Below are 24,667 nucleotides of genomic sequence, written 5' to 3'. Positions count from 1 at the left end.
CAAATTTAAACTAGACTAGTACGCACCAGGACTGAACTATTAAACAGGAAAAAATTATATCTTTTTAATATTTGGAGGCCGCAAGTGAAATAGCCCGGATTTATACATGTACTATCTCTCCTACAGGTGAATCTAGTGTCTAGTGTGCAGGCCTTCTCACAGTCACCCTTACCCAAAACTGCTCCTCCCATGAGCCTGTCCCAAAGTGCCACAGCCCCTTCCACCCCCGTCACGCCTCACTCCGAGTCCCCCTCAGTCCTCACGCCCAACAGTGTCTTCAGTGGGACCCCAGTGAGAAGGCGCTACAGCCGCTCTGTCAGCCAAGGTACTGGTACGTTTATCTGATACACAGTACTGAATCAGTCAATAAGGGTTCCTCTTATAGGTGCTATTTTAACCAACTTGGGCCATTAAATAGATATAATATTGTGTTATGGGAAAATGGATTGTGACTATTTGACATACAAAGTAGTGGTACACAACCTGAATATATACTTGAACATCATGCCGATTTAATTTTATTTTTTTTAATAGATATTGTTGATAATAAAGAGTTTTACTTGAGCACTGAAGTCAGACCTCCATTCACATATGCTTCTCTCATAAGACAGGTAATTGTTAACTTACCTATCTTATAAACTTATTTTATAAAGTAATATCCCTTACACATTTCACATGTTTCAACAGGCAATTTTTGAATCACCTCGACAACAACTGACACTGAATGAAATCTACAACTGGTTTACTCGAAACTTTGCCTATTTCAGGCGAAATGCAGCTACTTGGAAGGTACTAATTATGCTCTACTGTACATGTAATTATCCGTTAAAATCAATATTTACAGAAAACGCTTGTGGGGACTACATGTTTACTGAAATATTGTTTTGTCAACTCAACAGAATGCAGTGAGACATAACCTCAGCCTTCATAAATGCTTTGTCCGATTGGAAAATGTAAAAGGTGCAGTTTGGACAGTGGATGAAATTGAGTTTCACCGGAGAAGACCTCAGAAGACTGCTGGTAATGGGTAGGTAGTATAAAAATCTATTCAAAATGTATACTGTTTAGTTACTGTTAACCATTATTACAGTTTCAGTCCTCATGTGCCTAGTAATTGGAGTATGTTTTTCAGTTCACTAAGCATCTTTGTTTATTACCCTCATTATCATGCTAAAAAGCTGCTAATGCATTTTCACCTAGAATAAAACATGTTAGGATGAACTTCTGATAATCTTGTACAGCTAAATTTATGTTGCACAAGTTGTTCTCCAAGCGTGAAGTATAAGCTGGGTGATAATTTCTAAATTAAAAATAACTTGGCGTCATATTTCTCCATAACAGATCTTTAATAAAGAACCCCCAAAGCCGACAGAGTGTTGCTGGCTCTGCATCACAGGTACAGTATATCACTTTAGTTATGGTTTAAATCTGTAGTTTTATAAAGACAATACTGATGATGGGCTGTTGTAATTGTTTAGAGTTTTGGAACAGACAGCAGTAACCCTCTGTACAGCACAGCCTCTATGGGCAGCATCCCTCTACATTCCCTGCCTCAAGTTCTCCAGGAGCAGATGAATGGAGCCCTCGCCAACGGCTCTGGATACCAAAGTGACAGCAGCGCCACCCAGTCTCCTCCTCAGTCTTTGTAAGCATCACACAAAATATCTAACCACATGACCAAGTTAACAATGGGTGGTTCTGAAGTTTTGGGATGATGGGATGATGTTATACTCTTAAATGGGGAACAAGAGAGACCATTCTTCCTGTTTATTGCATGGTATTTGCATAATTAATATCCAAAAGGAAAAATCACATTTAATTGCAACTTTGTCCCAGAACTCAGTATGTTACAAGAATTGCTACTAAACATGTTATTTTAATTAATGAGACAGGGATAGTGCATAATTTACATTAACCTTAACAGGAGAGATGCATTGTACCAGGTTGTAGCACTAGTGCTAATTTCCACCTGTTGTCCCTGGGCAGGTTAATTGATTGTATTTAATTGACCTTAGCTATCAGCTATCAGCTATTCTTCCTGGAGACCTATGTAGCATGTTTTGGGTTCATTAAAATTATTCATTCATTATTCATGAGTTTCTTGTTCCTGATTATAGGTGCCATTTTGAGGACTTGGGGCCAATGAATATATAATTTTATTTTAAATTCTTAATTCCTCTGAAAAAAGTGTACATTTTTCATCATCCTGAAATCCATAGATTTCATAGAAAACATAAAAATGTTTTGCTGGCATCTGTAACCCAACAGCCTAACAATCTGCATATTCACAATAGGCATTTATTCTTATTATCCATTATATTGGTCCATTTAAAAAAGCTTACAATATTGCAAATTATAACATCTCTTTTTTGTCTTAGCAAAATCAAATCAATTTGCCATTATAATGGCTCTTTTTTCATCTTGAATATAGCTATATCAAAGAGGAACAAGAGGATGAGGAGATCTGTGATAACTACGCCTATGAATCTCCTGAGAGCAACGACGAGCCTGTCCACAGCCCTGAGATGATGCACCATGAGGACGGGAGTCCGGAGAGGCCAAGCTTTCATTTTGATCGCGTGCCTTCACTCTGACTCAAAGGTCAACCGTTCTAACAACTGCAAACAGAGAGGGTCTTTGTGATTCCAAATAAGGTTGCGTTCATGTTCAGATTTGAGCCAGGGCCTATATAACTCTATGGGAGTAGCAATGTTTTTGAAATTAAAATCTTAAAAATTTTAACAATATTGTAGGCATTTAAGCTGCCACCCGGAAGCCATTATCAATCTCAACGTTAGGTCCCAAGAGCCCAAAGTGGAGCGGAGATTGGTTCTGCCCTTGGATTTGCCCTGGACTTTTTTGGGCCAATTTCAGGTCGTTCTGCTCTGTTGATCTCTATCAACCTCTCCCTCGTAGCCTTTAACTACCTGATTACCATTTGACTGGCTTTGTTTCTGTTTGGACCTAGGTTTGAGGAGCCTATTTTAAACATAAGACTATTGTAAACTTTTTCGTTCAAAGAAGATTTTTTTTTTTTTTATATTAAAAAATGCCTCTTCCATTCCAGATTGGCAATAGCTTCTGTAAGGCAGCTGAAATGTCTTGTTCTTAACCTTTTGAAAGTTTTTCTACCATGTACCGCTCCTGGATGAATGAGGATGGGATTACATCAGCAAGTTAAGCCTTATTATTTTTTGCCAAATAAATCTCATGGTTAAAAGGCGACGATCACGTGACGATTTTATTTTGCTTTTTATTCATTTGTGTTGTCAGAGAAGATCAGGATTTTTGTGCTATTTTTTCATAGGAATTTGCCCTGTAATTAGAGCTGTAAACCTCTGATAGGGTTTAAGGGCAAATTCTGCTATAGAATTCTGACTAGCCTAATTTGTAATTATGGGTAGTTTTAAATGGACTTTGATGGCATCGCGTGAACGCAACCTATTCACATTTCCATTAGCTTAACCAAACATTCTCTTATTGGGGGGTTATTGTTTTGTAAATAAACCAGATTTTCTTTTAGCCTAGTCTTTTAATTCTCTCTGTACAGTAGAAACATCAGTATGTAAACAGTCTTTTTGTATGTGTGCACATAAGAGCAGAGATGCCAAAGGAAAGGGAACACTGATGGGTAGCACTTCATTTCCCCCACTGTATATCCGACTGAGGACACTACCTGATTTTATTTTAGTACATATTATATTATTAAATGTAGAAAAGATGAAAAGTGAAAATGTTCACTGCCAACATGATCTAATGTAATTCATTTTATTATCTGATTCAAATCATGTAGTTTGTTTCTACTTTTTCACCATTGCTTGATTTATGGGATTAAGCTTATAGGTGGTGCTATATTAGATTTGTCATTATTGTAAAAAATGTATCTCTATGAATAAATGCCTCATGTTTAATGTGTACAAGAAGATTTATTTCATATAGACAGTAAGGCTGTGCAGTTAATCAAATCTGAGTAGAGATAGAGATTCAGTCTTTTCTGATAGTCAGTAATATGCTTTGGGTTTTTTTAAATAGAGAGGCCCGCTGTCAGTGAAGTATGTGGTTTGGAGCAGAGTTCAGACTTTAGAGACTCAATTTACATTTTAAATGGAACTTATTAAAGGTCTTGTCTTGTTTATGTTTTTAATTAGACAATTTAATACATTTTTGTCATCGCCCAGCTCTACATTGATAAGATGCATACTGGGGGTAATGGAGGATAGGTAGTTTAGGCTAACATTGAGACGTCACTTCCTAGACATGGGATATGCAGGGGTAATGTCAGTGTGGCTGTATGGAGACCACGATACTGAAGTCATGCCCTTAGGTAACTCTTCTGCTCCACCGCAAACAAAATTCAATCTGCTCCAAGTGAAGGGTACATGGGTCCGGCAAAGTGAGGATGACCAGGTGACTGAAGGGAAGCTCTCAGATGCAAAAATGTAAGTAAAAAAGTTAAAATATATCATTATCTTGTGTTTTATTTCAAAATATTGGGTAAAATAACAAGCAAGTCAGTATTGGTATGGCATATTTCAATATTATTTTGTTTCTTGGAGCTTACCCTTCTTCAATAATATTCCTATGTAGTAAGTGGGCATGTGCTGTTTGATATGTGATACATGATAATAGAAGGACTGAAATACTTTTCTATTTTAAGCAGTGGTCACTCATGTAAAATATGTTTGGAATGTTACAGGGGAAGGCTAGTAACTTTTAAACTTCCAAAAATATTACTAGTAAAAGTATACAGCACAAACTGAATTAAGAATTAGTTGTTACTTTCTACTATGATATGTACTATATACTAGTATGTTACTATAAGTCACTAAATACTACTTTCCATTGTAGCTCATATAAACAAATTCATTATTCATAGATGAACTATGCAACTTTTTTGGTGGAGGGTCACCTGATTGTGTCTATAGAGCTGGTGGTCAATTGGTGTTTTTTTAATAATGTACATATTACACCTTTAAGTTGAGTAATAATTACAGATAACATCTACTAACATAACAGTCACACCTTTTACTACTTAAATGGTAAGTAGTTTAGTAGTATTAGTAGTATTAGTAGTATTAGTAGTAGTAGTACGTTGTATGGAAAGTGTGATATGTGATATTGTGATATGGTTACCCTGTTTGTAGGTTTTAAAATATCAGCTTGCTTCTGCTAAATCAATCAGCTTAATTGTTTGTATTTTGTGCAGCTATGAGAAAAAATCTCATCATGGAGTTTCCTGGACAGTGGTCAGCCCAATTGTTTTCACGTACAAAGTCATTCAGTGTGAGAACCTATTGGATCCCAGGAATGACACACTTTTCTGGGGCCATCTGGACAATGAAGACCTCAACAACACTAGTTTTGCCAAGCCTCAACCTGTTAAACGTTTTGTTGTGATTGATGAAACAGTGCACCAACTCTATGGGGCCAGAGTAAGAGAATATTTTGACACCAGACAAGTTGTATACAAAATCCTCCCACTTCCAACCACAGAGGAGAACAAGTCTTTAGAACTGGTCATCAAGATCTTGCAAGAAGTCCATGATTTTAACATCGATAGACGCTCTGAGCCAATCATAGCCATCGGGGGTGGAGTTTGCCTGGATGTGGTCGGGTTGGCTGCATCTTTATACAGACGGAGAACTCCATACATAAGAGTTCCCACAACATTGCTGGCCTATGTTGATGCCAGCGTAGGGGCCAAAACTGGAGTCAACTTTGCAGGAGGCAAGAATAAACTGGGGAGCTACGTGCCGCCTGTAGCTACATTCTTAGACCGCTCTTTCTTCCAGACACTTCCACCAAGACAGCTGTCCAACGGGATGGCTGAGATATTAAAGGTGCAGCTGGTGCATGAGAGTTCAAAATAAACACAAACAAACAATAAAGAATAAACAAAACTAAAACTAACTCTTACTGAAACGCATATTGAAATGAGTTTTGCAACCACTAACATGTATGTCCCACTTTACTACATACTCAGGCATCATACATAAATATGACTTTTTATTTAAACCTAAGTGAAGTACTAATGTTGCTGAATACAATTACTTTATGGATACTTGAGCAGTGGTATTAATAAAACTTCAAATTAGTCTATTTTAAAATACATTTAGCTTGTATTTAGAAGGTATTATCCTAGTAATCATTTTAGAATGGACATAATGTGTTTTATCCTCCTGGGACCTGAAGGAGAAAAGTGTATTGCAATATATAATTTTTTGTGATTTTTCTATCTATTTGGAGGTAAATGAATGCCTTAGAATTTTGATTTTGTTCATTTTATTTTTCTTTATAATTTTGTAATATGTGCTCAGTAATGGACGTTGGGGACATTTTAAATCCAACCTAACAAAACAACTTTTTTGATGACAAGCATCTCTGACAAGCTTCTACAGTCACCTCAAAACGTTTTTAGCCTCCCTTTTAATTTGGACATGATCCATCCATCCGTTTTCTTCCTCTTATCTGGGGCCAGGTCACAGGGGCATAAGTCTAAGCAGGGACTTCCAGACTTCCTTCACCTTGGACACTTCCTCCAGCTCCTCTGGGGGGGACCCCAAGGCGTTCCCAGGCCAGCTGGACATGACAGTACCCTATAATCCCCCAGCTCTATTTAAACAGCAACCATTAAGAATCTATCTCAAAACACTTAAAAGATAAACTGGTTAACTCAATGTCCACTGTAAAAGACACAATGAATGGGCTGGGTCTCAGGAGGATAATGTGTTATAGAATTACGTATAGAGCAAATGATAAAACCAAATTTTCCGATTAAAAAAAATGATGTAAAGCTGCTGGTATGATAATTACCTATAACTTTGCTGGTTTTGTTTTCTCTTTAAGATGTCAGTAACTGAATTAGCTGTGAAGACACAATGTTTCTTATCACAATATCCAAAGGTCTAAAATTTGACATTTTGGACTCCTATTTATGACTGAACTGGTTGAGTCTTAACATTAAATCATGCATGGATAACACTTGATGTCATTATTTTTACACACTTTGCATGTGTATGAGTAACTGTCATCTTTAACCAACAATGCTAAATAAACATTAATTTCCTTACAATCCCAAGATGGCGCTGATGAAGCACCGTGGTCTGTTTGAGCTGCTGGAAGCTCAGGGTTCACAGATGCTGGACTCCAAACTGCAGAGCTCTGATGCCGCCTCTGCTTGTACCTGCATCGCCATAGAAACCATGTTGGAGGAACTCGCCCCAAACCTATGGGAGGATGACCTGGACCGACTGGTGGACTTTGGGCACCTGATCAGCCCACAACTTGAAATGGTTTCTTAATCCATTCATTGATAAAGCTAATTTTATAACATAGCAACAATTCACACTATTACAACAAACATGGAGAAATAATATTGGGTTTTCTTTTTACTATGAAGAGGAGTTGACAGGGACCCACCCAAATCCAAGTCTAACAACTAATCATAAATCTCACAATATAATCATAGGAATTTTGCAAGTTAAATATTTAGCTGCATTTATGGACATTTATGAGGAAATATGGAAATGTACATTTAAATTAAGTAAGCACTGAAAGCTCATGTAGTAAATTGTCGTTGCAAATGTTACCTAAACCAGGAAACTGAAACCCACAAACATTCAAATTAATTGGAGCAATTACTTAACTACTGTGTTTCCGTGCTCTGCATTGGTCAGTATCCACCAAAATCCACTATAGTAACAGTACATAATAACAGAGTGGAGTCTTGTACAATGTGTGACTGATTGATTTGTCTTATACTCTTGTTGTGTCCTTGGGCAAGACACTTACCCTGCCTCACCTCTGTATCTGCATACACTGGTGTGTGTGTGTGTGCGCGCGCGTGTGTGTGTGAATGGGTTCCTTGATTTAAAACACTTTGAGTGCCTTGATAGAACTCTTTTAAGTATTTCTAATAATTTCTAATTGTACAGAAAGTGCTGCCGGCTCTACTCCATGGCGAGGCAGTGAACATCGACATGTGCTTCATGGTGTATGTGTCTCATTTGAGAGGGCTCCTGACTGCAGAGGAGAAGGGGCGTATCATCAGGTGCATGCAGGGACTGCACCTGCCACTGTGGCACCAGGACTGCACCCTTGACCTAATTCATAGGTCCCTCAGTGAGAGGCTCAAGCACTCAGGGGGGTCTCCCAGGATGCCCCTCCCTACCGGGCTGGGACAAGCAGGTACAGACAGCAATGTTTACATGCACACCAAAAATATGATCATTATCTGATTGCTGGAGTTATTATTAAAATGTCATGTAAACAGTTATATCTGATGAGAAATCTGACTTTTTAATTCTCATCTGTACAAGTTTTGACAAGAAAAATATGCAAAAAAGAGAGAACAAAAGAAACAATGTTGCTTTAAAGAGTTATTTTACAACTTAACTGTTCTTTGTTTTCAAAATACAGCAGCCACCAAAAAACAGATCTCTATCAGGTATCAGGTCTTTCTAGTTGTTTTTTCATTGCCCATGTAAATGTGTCAAGTGCAAAACATACATTCATCAAAGGATCAAACCTTCATTGTTATTATTGGTTATAGTATTGTATTATAATGTCATACATTATAATGTAATGAAATAATTAACATTGTTAGCACCTTGCTGTATTCTTCAACCTACATAAATATTATCCAGCTATATTTTCTATTGATTCAGGTTTTGTGTACCATGTCAACAAATTATTTAGACCAACTAGACCCCACCCATAACCCATATTTACTTAAATGTATACATAACATAGATAAATAAATAAGTTGTCATGTAAATGTCATGTCATGTCATGTCGCACTCAGGTGATTTCCCAGGGCAACAGTAGCTCAGTTGGTAAGAACATTTGTCCACCAATCAAAAGGTTGGTGGTTCGAATTCTGCTCTTGACATAAACATCATTGGTTGAGCGATCAGATTCACTGACCCTCAGGTTGGCAGTGCAAATCCAGCTGTCACTGTGTCGCTGCTGCATACACTGGTGTATGAATGTATGTGTGGTTCCTTGTTGTAAAGTGCTTTGAGTGCTGTCAAGATGAAAAAGTACTATATAAAAACTTTACCGTTTTTATTGTATTTTGTTTTTTACAGAAATATTCCATGATATGATAGAAGAGGATATTCTTTGTCAAGCTCATCAAATGTGGACAAGTGAACTCTCTTCTTATTCGAAATGATTAAACAAAGAAAAACACCAGCCTGTAGAAATATTCAAATAAAATTTTAATACTTCTCACAAGAGCTTCCACGTGATGTACCAGTGAGTTTAACTTCAACAATTTGTATCCAGTGCACTAAAATACTACCATTTCTATTGCTACATTCATTTTAAATAAAGTGTAACAGATGAAAATGGACAGACTCATGAAATTTCTATTACTAAGTATTCAGTTATTGTGCTTATTTTCAAGACTACAACCAACAACTATACCGTATAGATAGAAAATAATTTAAATAGTTTGTATGAACAGACATTTTTGGGTATAATCAATATTAATTACCAATCTTCACATTTTCAGACATCTCAAAATGACTTACTCCGCTATAAACATCCAGTGTATTAAGTTTGGCAACACATTTTGGCACCGACAATAAGTTGTACATTACATTCGTGCAAACAGTGTCAACAATATTGTCTATAACACAACACTGAGATCATTGTGTAACTTAACCTTTAGCAAAATAAACAACTTGTCAAAGCATAAGAGTGAAGTCTCAGCGGCTCTTTGTCTCAGAAGTATAAAACATAAATCGCTACGGTAACAGAAGCAATATAAGGCACTTAAATCAATACAAATGTAAAATCTCTTCATTCATGTGGAGGGCACCCAGGCACAAATGTGGCCACTGCATAGTTAAACAGGCTATGACTGCTAGGGTTGTCAAAAGTGTCGATCTCCAGATACTAATCGATGCTAAAGCTAGATTTGAAACTAGATACTCATTTGAACTAGTATCTATACTGAGAAATACCAGATAGGACAAAATTTTATGTTTCCTGAATAGTCTTAAAATGGTCTTGGTCTGTATCATTCCCATTGTAAGATCACATGGTATAGTAACAAACCTACTATTATTTTGTGTGGAAAAATACATATCATTGTCTAACAAGGAGTGTTTTTAGTGTCAGTATTGAGTCTCAAAATTGACAACACTAGCACAGACTGGGCAGCTAAACCCAAGTAGGCATTTTTCCATTCTGCTACATAGAAAGAAATCATCAAGTTCATGAGTTTCAGATACCTGACTGTAGGTGTCATTTTGAGATGGTGAGTAGAAGGTAGAAACTGTTTTGAGTGCTCCTAGCCATTTAAAAGATATGCAACAGTGCCAAATTTTCATCACTCTGAAACTCATGGGTAGTAGAAGAAGATAACTTATAACTTATCTTTTTTTCCCCTAACAAATTCTGTAATAGATTGTGAGAATATTCAGTGTATTTGAATGGGATAAATGCATCACATACAAAATCTCAAAACAGTCTCCTTATACTCCTGGCAATAATCAGTGAGCAGTGTAATAACAATAGATAAAGATTTGAATGGACAGTAACAAAAAAGTGACCAAAAAAACAGTAGTTTGTGCTTTTGTAGTTTAACCATTTGGTTAGACCATTATATTAATCTGAAAACTTATATATTCAGATTCATCAACCCTAAAAACCGCTCTATAGAGAACAGTGATTTAATGGTATACAGGGACATGTTTGTGCTTTTGTGTTTTTGGCAGTGAAAATCTCTATAGTTTGTTGCCTTTTGTATAGTAATTTTCGATTTGATTTCACATGCTTTAATAATCAGATACTTAAATGATTATTATTATTAATTATCTTGATATAAATTAACTTTTAAGCGAAATACAAGAATGATAAATAAATCTACAACTGATTAAAGAATATACAAATTTAAACCTCATTTCTGACGCCTCACTAGCAGAACCACATGTCCACACATCTTCATAAGGCATTGGCACATTCAAGTTCAATCTAAGACACAAGGAGTGTAAAGCAGGATACTTCAATAAATACAATTATATTATTGCTAGTGATTTGAAAGCAGAATATCTACATTTCTGACCACGATTTATAACTTAGCTAGATTCTTTGGAATCAGTAGAAATAGCACAATCTAACCTCTATGCAGAGATAAGTCTATAGTCGTTTAAATATAAAAACTATTTTTAAAACTCATTGTCATAAAATTCTGATTAAAGCATTACACATAAAAAAATCAGTCCTTGAAATAAAAGTAGAGGGCACAAGATATTAACAAACATGTAAACAGAGGAAAGGGAGAATCTTTACAGCAGCTCAAAAGAACAGTCCCAACTCAAGGTTTGAGTGGTTGTACAGAGTTCTGTCCAGTAGGGGGTGCTAACAGGCCTGCTCATTCTCATCCATGCTCACGCTGCTCTTGCGGCTACTGTCCTGTGAAGCATCAGGGGAGACAGAGGAGAGCAGCGGGTCTCCCCCTCTCACCGGGGACAGCGTGTCTTCCATGAGGATATCGTTTAGCTTGGACCCTGCCTTGTTGTGGACGCTGTAGTGGGTGGACTCTTGGTAGTTACCATGGCCGTCGCTGAGCTCCAGAGAGGTGGGGTGCTCAGGGGTGCAGGCCTGGTGGTGGTGCTGGGGGTGCAGCGTGTACATGTCCTGGTGACAGTCCTCCATGCTAGGCTCCTGTTTGATTTGTCGGGCCCCGAGTTCAGCTGAGCAAAGTGCAGAGGAGGCGATGGCCAAACCATGAGCACGAGCCTGCATCTCCAACTCCTGCACAAACAAGGGAGGAGTCAGTGAATATTTTACCGCCACAATATTTCAGTATTAGTGAAGCTAGTCTCATATTTTAGGCTGTCTTTCATTATATCAAATGATAAGATACTAGTTCTATAGCTTCTGTTACTTTTGGGTGTAACTTTATAATATCTACACCTTACTTTAATAAAGCAAGGGCAAAGACTTTGTTCATTCAAGAAAGATTCTACTGGTACTGATTATCTTTTTTTTTATTATTTATTTATTTATTTATTTTTTGACATGTTCTTATGCCAAGTGAAGGGGTGCACAACAGGGGGTATAATGTGGTTCACAAAAGGTTTAGATGCTGTTATAGAAAAATACTGCAAAATACTACTCCTGCTTAATCCCAGTTGACTGTTGTTGAACTCTATTTGCACAATCTTGTTTGTACCTGTATCCGTAGCATGAGATGCCGGTTAGCGTGCTCGAGCTTCTTCTGCCGTGTCTCCAGCTCTTTGGCTCTCTGCTGCTCCCGCTGGAGTTTCCTGATATAGTCCACAGACGCCTTGAGAATGGTGCCTTTGTTCCAGCGCATGTCCCTGTTTCAACACAAGACACATTGTTTAAACCAGGCAGCCATAACTGAAGCACTGTTAAACTGAAACATTCAGTGTAATGAATCTCTCCGGCACATTTACACAGATTTAATAACTTGAATGGCTAAGTTTAATGTTCAGTGTAATTATTACATCACTAATAATGCATTATTAACCGTCTCCATGGAGATGTTATTGCTCTGTTCGTAGTGTTCCACAGTATGCCTTTAGACATACTTATTTCCAGTGAGACAAGCATGTGTTCACCAGGCCAAGTTAGACGTCATATCTGTGAGGAGGTGAGCCCACTTACAGTATGAATGCATGTTCAAGCAGTGACAAGTGACAAGCATTCATAAAAGTTCACTAAGGACAAAATATGCAGATTCTTGGCTACTAAAATACATTCATGATGCAGAAGGGAGTCATTTCTGAAGATGTGTTTTTGAGGCACTATTGTTAAGTTGCTGTTGATCAGTATTGTGGTTTACAAGAAAAAGCACTTCATTTTAATTTATATGATAGATATAAGAAATACTTACGGGTCATTGGATTTTGGTATTAAGGTACCCAGTTCCTTGATGCGATCGTTGATGTTGAACCTCCGTCTTCTCTCAACTGCAAAGAATAAGAAATAAAAGTTTCATTTAAGATCATAAAGATGAAATTGTTTTTTTTTCTCTGGAACAAAATGTCCTCTGAACTCACTGAGGTTGTGGTTGTCTTTCTTTTGCCTCTCCTTGGCCAGGGCACGGACTTCTTTTTTATGGAAAAACAACATTCAATGAGTAAAGGTTTAATGACAATACAAAGTTAAATAAAGTCTGCTCTGAACTGTAATGAAATTTCAGCCTTGATTTCGATACCAAGGAAAATGTTATCAATACAAATTTTGACATAATAATGATTACAAAAACACTTTTTCTTTCTTTCTTTTTTTTTTAAGAATCTACTATCATCTTTTAAGAATCTACTATCATCTTCAAGAAATATTACAGTACATTCATTTCTGATATACATATGGATCTAAAACTATTCAGGAAGGTCCACTTTTGTCCTATTTATGTGTTATCGAGTATCTACTTTCTAGTTTTAGTACAGATTAGTATCTTGGTAATGATTTTTCACAACCTTAGTCTAAAATGATTTCTGTGTTTTGTCACATTGGGGTGAAAATCTGACATACCCACAGGGAACCCTTCAGGTCTTTGATAGCTGTCATATTTGCCACAGGATCCAGACTTGTCCAGCATGTGCATGATGGCAGGGGATTGTGAAACTGTAAGAGGAACAACTGTGTTTTAGTGTTACATAATGCAAACACATGCACATGAGTTAGCATGCACATTGTTTTTTTCTACTCGCAAAACAGGAATGTCAAGATTACCAATAGATGTCAAACTATGAGTAAGAACAAGCATAACATCATACACAACTATACTACTATTTTTTTTATTAATTAATTAATTTGAACCAAACATAAGACACACAATCACCTTACAAATATTCAGGAAAATGTGTCTTACCGGAATATTCCCTTTTGATGTTGGGCAGGTTAGCTGGGCAGGAGTTGCTGATGGGCAGACCTTGTTGAGGCATACCTTGGTTACCGTACATGTCAATAATGTTGCCAGGAACAGGGATCTAAAGAAGACATAAAAGACTAATGTTGTGGCATAAAAATATGACTATTATATTATGCAAAATTTATTTTTATAAGCTTTAAGCCATATTAGAATGTTACCTCTTCAAAAACATACTCAGAGTTCTATTTTGTTTCATTCATGCATGTTTGAGTAACCCTTTATTATGACTCCACATTGTGATGTTATTAAGTTGTAGTTTTTAAGTTAACAATAACATAAAAAGGGGTTGAAATTATCCCAGTGATTCTAGTGAAGTTGTCTGGAGTTTAAAAACACAGTGGAGCACTTCCTGTATTACCATGTGATATCACAAGGTGGAACAGAGTGTTCTCTTTGAGAGAAGAACTCTGCAGCAGAGTTTGTGTGTTAAACATGTGTGAATGAAACTCCAAGTATGTTTGTGATGAGGAAACAACATTATAACATAAAATAGAATAAATATAGGTCCCTAAAATTATTAAAATAGATATTAATAGATATAGAATAGAAAAGATTGTAGATACTAAGGAATGGCATAATACATACTGTGTTAGCCATCTGAAGTCCTGGATCCATCAGACCCAGGATCTCATCACTGTAACTGGACTCCAGGCTAATTATGTCATCAATTACATCGTCCATCTAAAAAAGAAACCATTGGAGGACCTTAGGACAGTACAATATACATTAATATCACAAACATATCTTTATAGCAGTATCAGGTAATCTAATACTCATAAAACTTAATATGGCTGAATCATAAGGCTGATGTTTTGCAGATTTTAATAAAATAACAATGTGAAAACAAATAGAACAGTTGTATGGTCTAATTTTTTTAGTCTTACTCTTTGTCACAATACTAAAATTTCAAATTCTCTTTTGATAGTGACAGTGAACTCGTTGCTTGATAGCGTAGGATAATAAAACCACTATATATTCAACAGGATGTAATTTTCAGTGCAAAGTAATAGCTTATTTAAAAATATCACGTGGATTCTAAAACTATTCCGAAAAGGTGCAACTTTGTACACCTATGTAGAGTATCAAAACCTGATCAGTGCAATATCTCGTTTCATGTTAGCATTGACATTGATTAGTATCTGGTTTATTTTTTTGGACCACCCAAGCTTTGTCTTTGACACATTTGCAGGTGATCAGTGATCAGATTTCGCACGATACTTCACAGCCCCTAGGACTATTGTACCTCTTTCTCGCAGTTGGAGTTGAGGGTGAGCAAGGCCATGGGGCTGTTGGGGGCGCTGTTGCCCGGCCCTGGCGGCATGCCCCCGTGGTCAGAGGACTGGTTGGGGCAGGGCAAGCTCAGGGCCTGAGAGCCAAGTTTCCCCAGGTAACGCTTCACCTGTTGTTGCTGTGAGCGCTGGATGTGGTACTTTGTGGGGTTCTCCAGGTGGGTCTGGACCTGTGCAGAAGAAAACAAGAGGGACGTAAGGTTGATCATTGAATCATTGTTTAGTTTTTGTTTTCAGGTAGTAGATGTGATAACACACACTCTCAGATGAAGGGGAAGAGGCAATATTTATGTACAAATTATGCATATAGGAGATTTTTGTAAAAAAAAATAAAATAAAATAAACAAAAGCAAAATCTATTAATTATCCAATTTTATTTAGAATTCCCTCAGATAAACTTTTTTTTCAACATCAAGAGGCACCTCAGCAGACAAAGTAACATGATGAATCTGGTTTTATGTGAAGTTATATAAAGGTATACTGCAATACAACCATGCCACAAATCCAGCAATCAAAAAGGATCTATGCATAGTCATGTATCCAAACCATTGAAACACAGTAGTCGGATCAAACACCAGTGAAGTAAAAAAAAACAACAGTGCCACAGTGGGTTGAGTCTCGTCTTCCCACCAGTATGAAACAGGTTCAAATCTAAGTGCCAACTCACTTCACCTATTACCCATTCCTCTCACCTTAAAATGGTTTAACAAAAAAGCATCAGGATTAAAAACTTCCCAAATCTTTTTTTTTTTTCACAAGGCAAAGACAATAATAAAGCAAGACCCTTAGATTTAAAAAGTCCAAAATATTAATTACATTTTGAATAAATTAATCTAAATATGTTGTAATGTAAATCTCAACATACCTCATAAGGTTGACAGCCGAGCATCTCAAGCATCATTATGTTAAATTAAAGTATTCTTTCCTAACAAAAATAAATACATTCATGTATGTTTTAATAGCACTCTAAAACTATGTCTGTTACTTCTCCAGCTCCTTCCTCGCCTGCTGCAGTGGAGGACTGAGCATGATCCTTTTGCTTTGCTTTTAAAGGTCTGCAAAGATCATTAGATATGCGTGTTGTCAAACCATCTGTAGGAGACAATGAGCCTTTTCAAATTACCGTTGTCTTACATTGAAATGTGGATTGACTCTTTTACGGTGTATCACTTGATTTCAGGATGAGCTAAAAACAGTCAGGGCCTTTGTGTTAGAGGGAGCACCTCTTTCACTGATGTCTGCCTCGAGCTCTAATGCTTTTAAACTTGCTCAAAAGTCTGTGTCTTAACAAAAAATAGTAATTCATATTATAAACTTATGATGAATGATTAGGAGCACAAAGATTAATAGTTATTAATAATAATAGTCAACTACAAAGAATAATTTGTACTTAATAATAATGATAATCTTAATCATTGTTGGATCTATAGAGACCCTAAACTGCATACCTTTTATAACCAAGACAGTGACATTATTAAATCAAAATGTTGGAAAAATAATACAGTTCTGATTTTAATATCACAATGAAGGTCAGGGAGATGGCTTTAGGTTAATTTGTTGTTTCATGCATACATGAAAAAGTTCTTCAAGCTTATAATAAATGTGACAATAATATTTTATGATCAAGATACCAGATACTATTAAATATAGAACAGATGATTTATTTATTATACTTATTTTTTTATTGGGACACTTGTACAGGCTTCAGGTTGAGCACACATAATACAAGTTCTAGGTTTTGCTCATATGTTTCTATTTTGTAAAAATAAATAAAAATACAAAATATGAAAAAGTAGAAAACTGTATAATTGGAACAGTACTCATTTAGCTATATTTTGTTGTTGTTGCCACACTTATTAATTAAAATAAAGTTGCACAAGTGTGTTAAATGTTTATATTAATACAGCGAACTGATCAATCAAGCGATCAATTAGATCTTTGTTCAAGTGACAAACAGCCTCACTTGTCAACAGGGGACAAAGTGGTTTAGTGCTCATGTGAGGCAGCACCGTGCCATAGGTTAGCCTCATGTGAGTCACGTTAGCAAATTAGCATTCAACCCGCAGGTACAAGCAGAGCACCTTAAGCACTCAATCACTACTGCCCGGGAGAGGGGCCGAGGGGGGAGGAAGGATTTATCTACAGTCGTTTGCTTTACCACTAGATAGGCTGCATTTCAGATACTTCAAAATGACATGGCTATGTAGAGTTTACTTTTTTAAATGTGGGATAAAAGCTGAAGTATAATGGTTCTTGGCATTAAAATGTTGAATATCTGCGATACACTATACAAGCAATATATGAGCAACAGTAGAAAGTTCAACCTGCTATAGCAGGGGTCTCCAACCTGTAGCTCAGGAGCTGCCAGAAGCTCTCCACCCCCTGCCAAGAAACTTGCTAAAGGATTTCTTGAATTATATGTGTTAATTAAATGTGTATTACCATTGTAAAAGTATCATTTTGATGCCTGACTTTGTGCACTAATAAATGGATAATTGTTTGTGTTTTATAAGCTTCTATCTGTACCCCATCTAATAAGGCTTGCCTTGGCCACTAAAATTATAGCAGCATTTTGTAAGGGCAGATCACCAGATAACAAAGGTTGGAGAACTCTGCATTATACCCACTATAACCACAAATCAGAAAAATCAGATAATTAACAACATTTTGATTTCCATTTCAAAAACCACTATGTAATAACATGGACAAAAAGTTGATAATGCATTTCAGACATTTAATAGAAGGACATCTCATCAAATCCAAGTGATTTGGTAGTGAGTGACCCAATTCTGTTCACAAATGGAGTATTACTAAAGCATAATTACTGCCTAACAATGTAGAAGGAGCTTAACCGAGGCTGATCCTGGGTCATTTTGGTCTTTTAGTCCACTAAAAATAAATAAACACTTACAAATAATCTTAAAAAATGTAATATTAAAGCCTGCAAGTTGTGACTAATTTATGCTTTAATAATATGACTCTGTTCAATGTTCACATTTTCAACACTTCTAAGAACATTTAATATTTAGGAGAAGATTGAAATACATTAATCACATGCATGCATCATGTATGTAGAGGTCAATGCTAAAAGGTTAGCAGTTTTTTTAGACAATAAGACAATATAAGATGTTTTTTACAAAGGAAATGATGTTGCTTAAATAACTGCCGTCTTTGCGATGAGCTGATTCTGACAATTCAAACTGTGATTCCAATTCAGTTCATCCGTAACTCCTTTGTATATCTTTCTTTGTATTTTCCATCAACTATAGGATTCATATTCCTTTATTTCTAAATATAGAGACTGCAGTCTTTCACACAGAGACAGGCAGCACATGTACAGTACAGTGATGTGTCTGTCTACAGCTTAAATTAGGCACAAAGGGTGTTAATGACTTGAAACGCGAGGCCAATAAATGTTGTAATAAAAACTAAATATAGCCTGATCTTGCAAGCTTTAGTTTCTTTTGCCCTGGAAACAAATGAGATTGTAATTAGGGTAAAGCAACAACATTTTATTAGTTGCAATGAACTTGTGAGACAGCCTGATATTATTTAGTGATAATTAAGAGTAGAACGAAAGACCCATCTCCTCTGGGATTTGTGGATAGAAACAAACTAAAATGTTAAATATTATAGAGTAATGGATAATTTCAAGCATTTTAAGTCATTCTCTAAAAAATGAAACCTAAATGTTTTATTTTATGTCTTGTTTTGTCACATTAACTGTACTTTATTATTCAGAAAGTTCCATTTCATAAAACTGGTAACATACTGAATGGTGATGTATTACATGGAGTGAATTTGAATGAAAATTCAGAGAAAAAGATTTTACTGTTGTTTGCTCATAATGTCAATACACACCAGATTGGGTCATGAAAACGAGACAAGACAAGATTTTGACAATTGATAAAACATAATTTGAGCTATTCAACTAAAATCTTTGGCCACTCTATTTTAATTTGTATATATATTGGCTGTATTTGTAGCACTACTTTTTGGAACCAGAGCTTCTTAAGAGGTGTAATTTACCAATCCCCTTCTGTGTCCAATTCAAATCTAAACACATGGACAAAAAACTCTTAATATTTCTCTTATGTGCATCTGGTGGCAATTTTTTCTCATGATATCTTGTTCCGCGAGCTTCTATTAAACAAAAATCATAACATTTAAATTTTATACTGTGTTATTTCTACTTGCTAAACCTATACTTCAGACCGCCCCAGCTCATTTCTAAAGACAAGTAATTCCTTTTATGTAACAGTTAAAGGGCCTATATTGCACTATTTTCCTCACCAAAAACATCAAAATACCTGGAGTTGTGCTTTGTTTCATTCACACATGTTTAACACACAAAGCCTGCATATTTTGGCTAAGTTCTCTCAAACAGACAACACCTTATTTCACCTTGTGATGTCATATGGTAATACAGGAAGCGCTCCACTGTGTTTTTAAACTCTAAACATCTTCACTAGGATTTGGATCATTTCAGCCCTTCTGTTGAACAAAAGGCAAATGTAGCTGTTAACTTGAAAACTACTGCTTCATGACATCAAAAGATGAAACAGAGCATTTTGAGCTTTGGAGATGTGGACAGACTAATAATGCAGGATTACTAAAACATGTGTGAATGAAACAAAACACAACTCGAGATATGTTTTTGAGGAGGTAACAACATTATATTACTATAAATAGTATTATTTATTATAAGAAGTGATAGAAATAATGCAAATATTTACTTTTTACTGTTACTAATATTTACTACTTATTTAGCCTAGTAACCTCATCATTAATTATATAGTTATATATTAGTTTATACAGTAATTGTGTGACTTAACCCTTAACTGAACTGATACTTGTTCTAGTATTTTGTTTATGTATTTGACCCCATACCCTGACACTATCACTGTACAGATGTGAAAAGCAGTGCACAAAAGCTACAGTTTGTGGATGATAAGACGTTCTGTCTACAGCCCTCAGGCGTTGCTCTGAAATCCAGACCAGTTCATTATTAGGGAACATTTAAGGAAGACTTTGGAAACAAAGCCTTCCTTAAATGAAGGCTCTAAATAATTGTCTATTAGCAAATTGTAATTAGCTAATTCTGTAGTTATATACAGTCTTACGGTTATATTGTTACATCAAAAATAGAATTTAATTGTCAAAACAACTATTTCACACATGCTCACAAGTGGAGTTCACTATTTTGAATGTGAGTATGTTTTTTAAAATAAAACTGAATTGCAGAAAACAAAAATGATGTGAACTGAGGAAATTAGATGTTGTTAATGATTGCAAAACATAACATGCTCTGTAAAATGGAACAGTATGCTTTTTGTTAACTATCTTGATTTCAAACCTCGTCCTGCCTCGAGGGTTTCACCAACATAACCCGTAGATAGTCCAGAAAACAGACAAACAAGGCCAACTGTTGTTAGTGTCCACAGCAGAGAGACAGTGGAGAGCAGTTTCTTATTTTTTGTGGTCTCTGAAAACATATTTTTGATGGCCTTCACAAGATGCATTAACAAGAAGCCTTTATTTGGCTGCTACAAGAATAACCCACTTTGTTTGGGAGTTTAAATGTCAATACAATTCACTGGAGGTTAGTGATCAAAAAAGAGAAAAACTGTTTGATGCAATAAGAAAACTCTTAATTACGCAAAATGCACATGGCAATAATACTAACAGATATTCAATAACAGAAGTGGCACAGTGGTTTATGCAAACAACCACTAACCTGGAGAGTATCAAGTTTGAACCCTCATCATACATTGTTACTGTGTCTTTGGATCACTGCACTTGCATTGCTACTCCAAAAGTAATGTATCTGGTTGTGAAGGGCATCTGACATAAATAAAAGTGCTATTAAAATCTTAAATATAAGGACAGTAGGACTGGGTGGAGAAGAATAATGACATATGCTAGAGATCACCAAAAATGATGGTAACTGTAAACTGCAAAGAAATGTTGCAAACTAAGAAATGTTGTGTTTTTCGGGGACTTTTTCATGTTAAATTAACTTAATTCTGTAATCAGCAGATGGAAATGGCATATTAGTTGTAATCTAATGTGAGCCTCTTTTTTGGTCCCGCCTAAAAATCACTGAACTACAAAAAATGACTTATAATCCTATCAATGTTTCTATTAATTTTTGACAACTAGTCACGAGACACATTCACTTTACATTACTGTACAGATTAATCTTGGTACTGGCACCACAAATCCTTAAAAAAAGAGCCAGAAATCATTTTAGGAAGTTGTACATACATTTCAAAGCGTAGATTTTTCCCTCGTAAATATGCCCAGGAATGAGGAGCTAATTACGAGCATTCCTCCCTGAATTAGCGTTTGGTGTGTGGTAAGGCTGTGTTCCCCACTCTCCTGATCCCTCCACAGATCCCATACTTATTCCTCTCAAAGTTCAGAGGTCACTTGGTTAATTAAGAGCCCAATCAGTCTTTAGATAAACTCATCGAAGCTTAATGTTTGCACTTTTTGAGGTCTTGTTGCTCTGCCTGGTACCCCCCGTGCTAATCTACCCACAGACAGAGAGCAGGTTAACCCAGCTCAGCAGCCTCAAGCCTCAGCGGCCTTTTCTTCAGTCAATGAAGAATGTGCGTAAGCCAGAGAACTTACTCCAGCGTTGTGTATTGTACAAAAGCTGGGAGTTTGAGAAGGAGAGAGAGGGAGTGGGAGGGAGGGGGTAAAATCTCTCAAAGAACAGAAGATTATGGAGTAATGTTTATGATTCAAGAAGAGGCCATGTTAGTGAGGAATGAAAACTGCATTTGTTGTTCTGAAGGCCCATGTCACACAGATGGTGAGAGAAGGTGGAAATTACTCTTTTAAGATTGCGGTTACTTCAAAACATTTAGCAAATAGCAACAATGGTTAAACATATCTGATGGAAATACTACTCAAGTACTGCCAAAGTAGGACATAGCAACTTTTGCATGTGAATGTGATCATACAGATAAACTGAAAAAAGTACATAAAAACAAAATGTATGCTTTCTGACATTAAGCCTTGGACAGTGGAAAGTAGCCTTAAATCGTCAACTCAAGCAAGAATTAAGTTTTTGAAAAATTACTTTACTTAAAAAAAAGTTAAAGTTTATTGATCCCGAAGGAAATTCCAACATTTACATCTACACATTACGCCACACATAAATCAAAACACAGTGGCAATAAAGAACAGTCAGCAAAACAAGGCAATAAATTAACACTTTGTTTGCGTCTCCTTACACACCTTACACAACAGCATGATTCAAATTTCAGTTCGGGTTCACCTGCCTGCTCCAAAATATTATTTCTACTTCACATTTTCAAAATTAAAGAGCAATGGCATCAAGCTAATTACTAATTTACTCTCTCTAAAGACATTTTACTGCATCCACTGTTATTTTCAATAAAGTCAATAAAGAGAAAATAAACTTTATGACCAAATTCAACATGCAAAGTGAACTAAATCTCATGTTCTAAGCATTCCTCGTTTAACCACAACTTTTACAACTTTTTAAAACAAATAACCAGACAAATGACCTTAACTGTTATATAACACAAGTTAGTCGGTAAAACAAACAGTATATAAATGTATTGGCTATCCACGCTAAACGTTTAACAAAAAGAGCAACTTACCACAGCGCTGCGCTCCCTCAACACAACGCTCTCTACTCATACAGAAAATCTGACCAGTCTGCTGTCCCTTGGCCTGCCAGAGAATCAAAGCTATGAAAAGATGTGAATGTAGCTGAGCAAATAGGATTAAAGATGGCTAAATCCAAATGGCTGGAAGCACAGCGTGCATTAAAGAGGAATTCTCTCAGAAAAAGATAATCCCTGTGTACGCATTTGAGCACACTTCAGTCACTTCTGAGACTTTTTACACATACATACATAGTAAGAAATCCACATCTGTCTGACTGTCTGCTATAAATACTATGCAGACCACAATAGTGACACATGGAGCTACTTTAGACACTGGGAAACTAGGCTAGGAAACACAGCGTCACTGAGGGCTGCGACATATCTGTGTCTATCTAATAATATACAATATATGTGTCAAAGTTGTGTTACAGTACTGCTCAATCTGAAAAGGAGATAAGAATAACTTTTCTATCAACCCCATGAATGAAAATGTAATGCTATAACCAAAAGAGTTTATATGTTTATAATAAGTTGTAATTCAAAATGTTCTTTGTAGTTGTTTCAGTAGTTTTCACTGCGAAAGAAATACCTTGAAAACTTTTTTTTTCTTTTTACAATGAGCAGGCTCACCTCTCCACATATCTGATTTGTAAACTGGCCTGTCCATGTCTTGGGGATGGGGCTAAATAAATTTAAAGCCATACTGTGGAACATTCCAGACGAAACATAACAGTTCATTGGAGAAAAGCAGAAAAGCACAAGAAAAGTTGCATAGTGTATATTTAAAACATCATCATAATAATTGATCAGAGTTGAAGGGTAGGACTCTATATTGTTTCTTATATGCATTGTGTATGTACCTTGTATTGACAAACTAATCAAAACTGAAGACATTTATATTTGTTTGTCTATTATAGTCCAGCTGTAGTGCAATGAAATCAGCAGTAGTGGACTCACCTTGAGCACCTCCATGGGCACTGGGGCAGCATGGGGCAGGGCCGAGGTGACGTTGATGGCGGGGGTCTGAGTGGCAGTGGTCTGGGGGTAGTGGGGGGAGGAGGACTGGTGTGATCTCTGCTGCTCTCTGCGCTCTTGCTCCTGAAGCTGCTCCCTCATCAGCTGTTGGCGCAAGAGGACGCGAGACGGGACGGACGAAGAGCAGAGAGGGGGCTTCGAGGCACCGACCGACTCCGAGGGGCTGAGGAGAGAGAGGGAAAGACAGAGAGAGAAAGTGTGTGAGGTGAGAGAGAGGAGAGAGAGAGGGAGGGAGGGAGAGAAAGTGTGTGAGGTGAGAGAGAGGGGAGAGAGGGAGACAGAGGGAGAGAGAGAGAAGGAGAGAGAGAAAGCGTGTGAGGTGAGGGGGAGAGAGAGAGAGAGAGAGAGGGAGGGAGAGAGAGAGAAAAAGTGTGTGAGGTGAGAGAGAGGGAGAGAAAGTGTGTGAGGTGAGAGAGAGGGAAAGAAAGTGTGTGAGGTGAGAGAGAGGGAGAGAAAGTGTGTGAAGTGAGAGAGAGGGAGAGAAAATATGTGAGGTGAGAGGGAGAGGGGAGGCAAAAATAGAGAGAGAGCAAATGTGTGAGGTGAGAGAGGAGGATGAGGGGAAGAGAGAGACAAAAAAGTGTGTGAGATGAAAAAGAGGGAGAGAGAGAAAGTGTGTGAGGTGAGAGACGGGGGAGAGGTGGGTACAGGAGAGAGAGGTCAAGCAAAAGAAAGGTAGGGGAGGGAGAAGGAGACAGAATGAAAGAATGAACAGAAAGGTTAATATGATGAAATTACATCAAAAAGAGGAATGTACAGGTTCATATTAACATGTATAA

At 36.7% G+C, this 24,667-nt stretch overlaps 3 protein-coding genes across 3 annotated transcripts in view; 2 read left to right on the top strand and 1 right to left on the bottom strand.

Annotated features, from left to right (window-relative positions):
- LOC110164703 (forkhead box protein P1-B-like) overlaps window positions 1-3,935 on the top strand; it is a 5,214-nt gene extending 1,279 nt beyond the window's left edge. Inside the window, exons 2-8 of the mRNA XM_055165931.1 lie at window positions 94-325; window positions 535-611; window positions 688-789; window positions 900-1,027; window positions 1,342-1,396; window positions 1,479-1,645; window positions 2,432-3,935. Coding sequence (XP_055021906.1) covers window positions 94-325; window positions 535-611; window positions 688-789; window positions 900-1,027; window positions 1,342-1,396; window positions 1,479-1,645; window positions 2,432-2,594 — 924 coding nt within the window. The 3' untranslated portion in view covers window positions 2,595-3,935. The remainder of the gene's footprint in view (window positions 1-93; window positions 326-534; window positions 612-687; window positions 790-899; window positions 1,028-1,341; window positions 1,397-1,478; window positions 1,646-2,431) is intronic.
- Window positions 3,936-4,314: 379 nt separating this feature from the next.
- On the top strand, window positions 4,315-9,207 carry LOC110164538 (2-epi-5-epi-valiolone synthase-like). The gene is made up of 5 exons (XM_020929587.2): window positions 4,315-4,439; window positions 5,207-5,840; window positions 7,080-7,292; window positions 7,935-8,187; window positions 9,090-9,207. Exons 1-5 carry the CDS (start codon window positions 4,315-4,317, stop codon window positions 9,173-9,175), a joined length of 1,311 nt encoding a protein of 436 aa, XP_020785246.2. The 3' UTR covers window positions 9,176-9,207.
- On the bottom strand, window positions 9,204-24,160 carry LOC110164966 (microphthalmia-associated transcription factor-like). Its single transcript, XM_055165784.1, has 9 exons — window positions 23,811-24,160; window positions 15,162-15,377; window positions 14,504-14,599; window positions 13,859-13,976; window positions 13,519-13,611; window positions 13,041-13,091; window positions 12,875-12,950; window positions 12,188-12,335; window positions 9,204-11,766 (listed from the first exon to the last, which is right to left on the bottom strand). Exons 1-9 carry the CDS (start codon window positions 23,967-23,969, stop codon window positions 11,371-11,373), a joined length of 1,353 nt encoding a protein of 450 aa, XP_055021759.1. The 5' UTR covers window positions 23,970-24,160; the 3' UTR covers window positions 9,204-11,370.
- Between the last annotated feature and the right edge of the window lie 507 nt (window positions 24,161-24,667).

The sequence above is a fragment of the Boleophthalmus pectinirostris genome, unplaced genomic scaffold, assembly GCF_026225935.1.
Source record: "Boleophthalmus pectinirostris isolate CB_2022bp ecotype Guang Dong unplaced genomic scaffold, ASM2622593v1 HiC_scaffold_8, whole genome shotgun sequence".
In the NCBI taxonomy this organism is placed as follows: Eukaryota; Metazoa; Chordata; class Actinopteri; order Gobiiformes; family Gobiidae; genus Boleophthalmus; species Boleophthalmus pectinirostris.
Note: the sequence above shows the minus strand (reverse complement) of the source record. Positions and strands in the feature narration are given on the sequence as shown.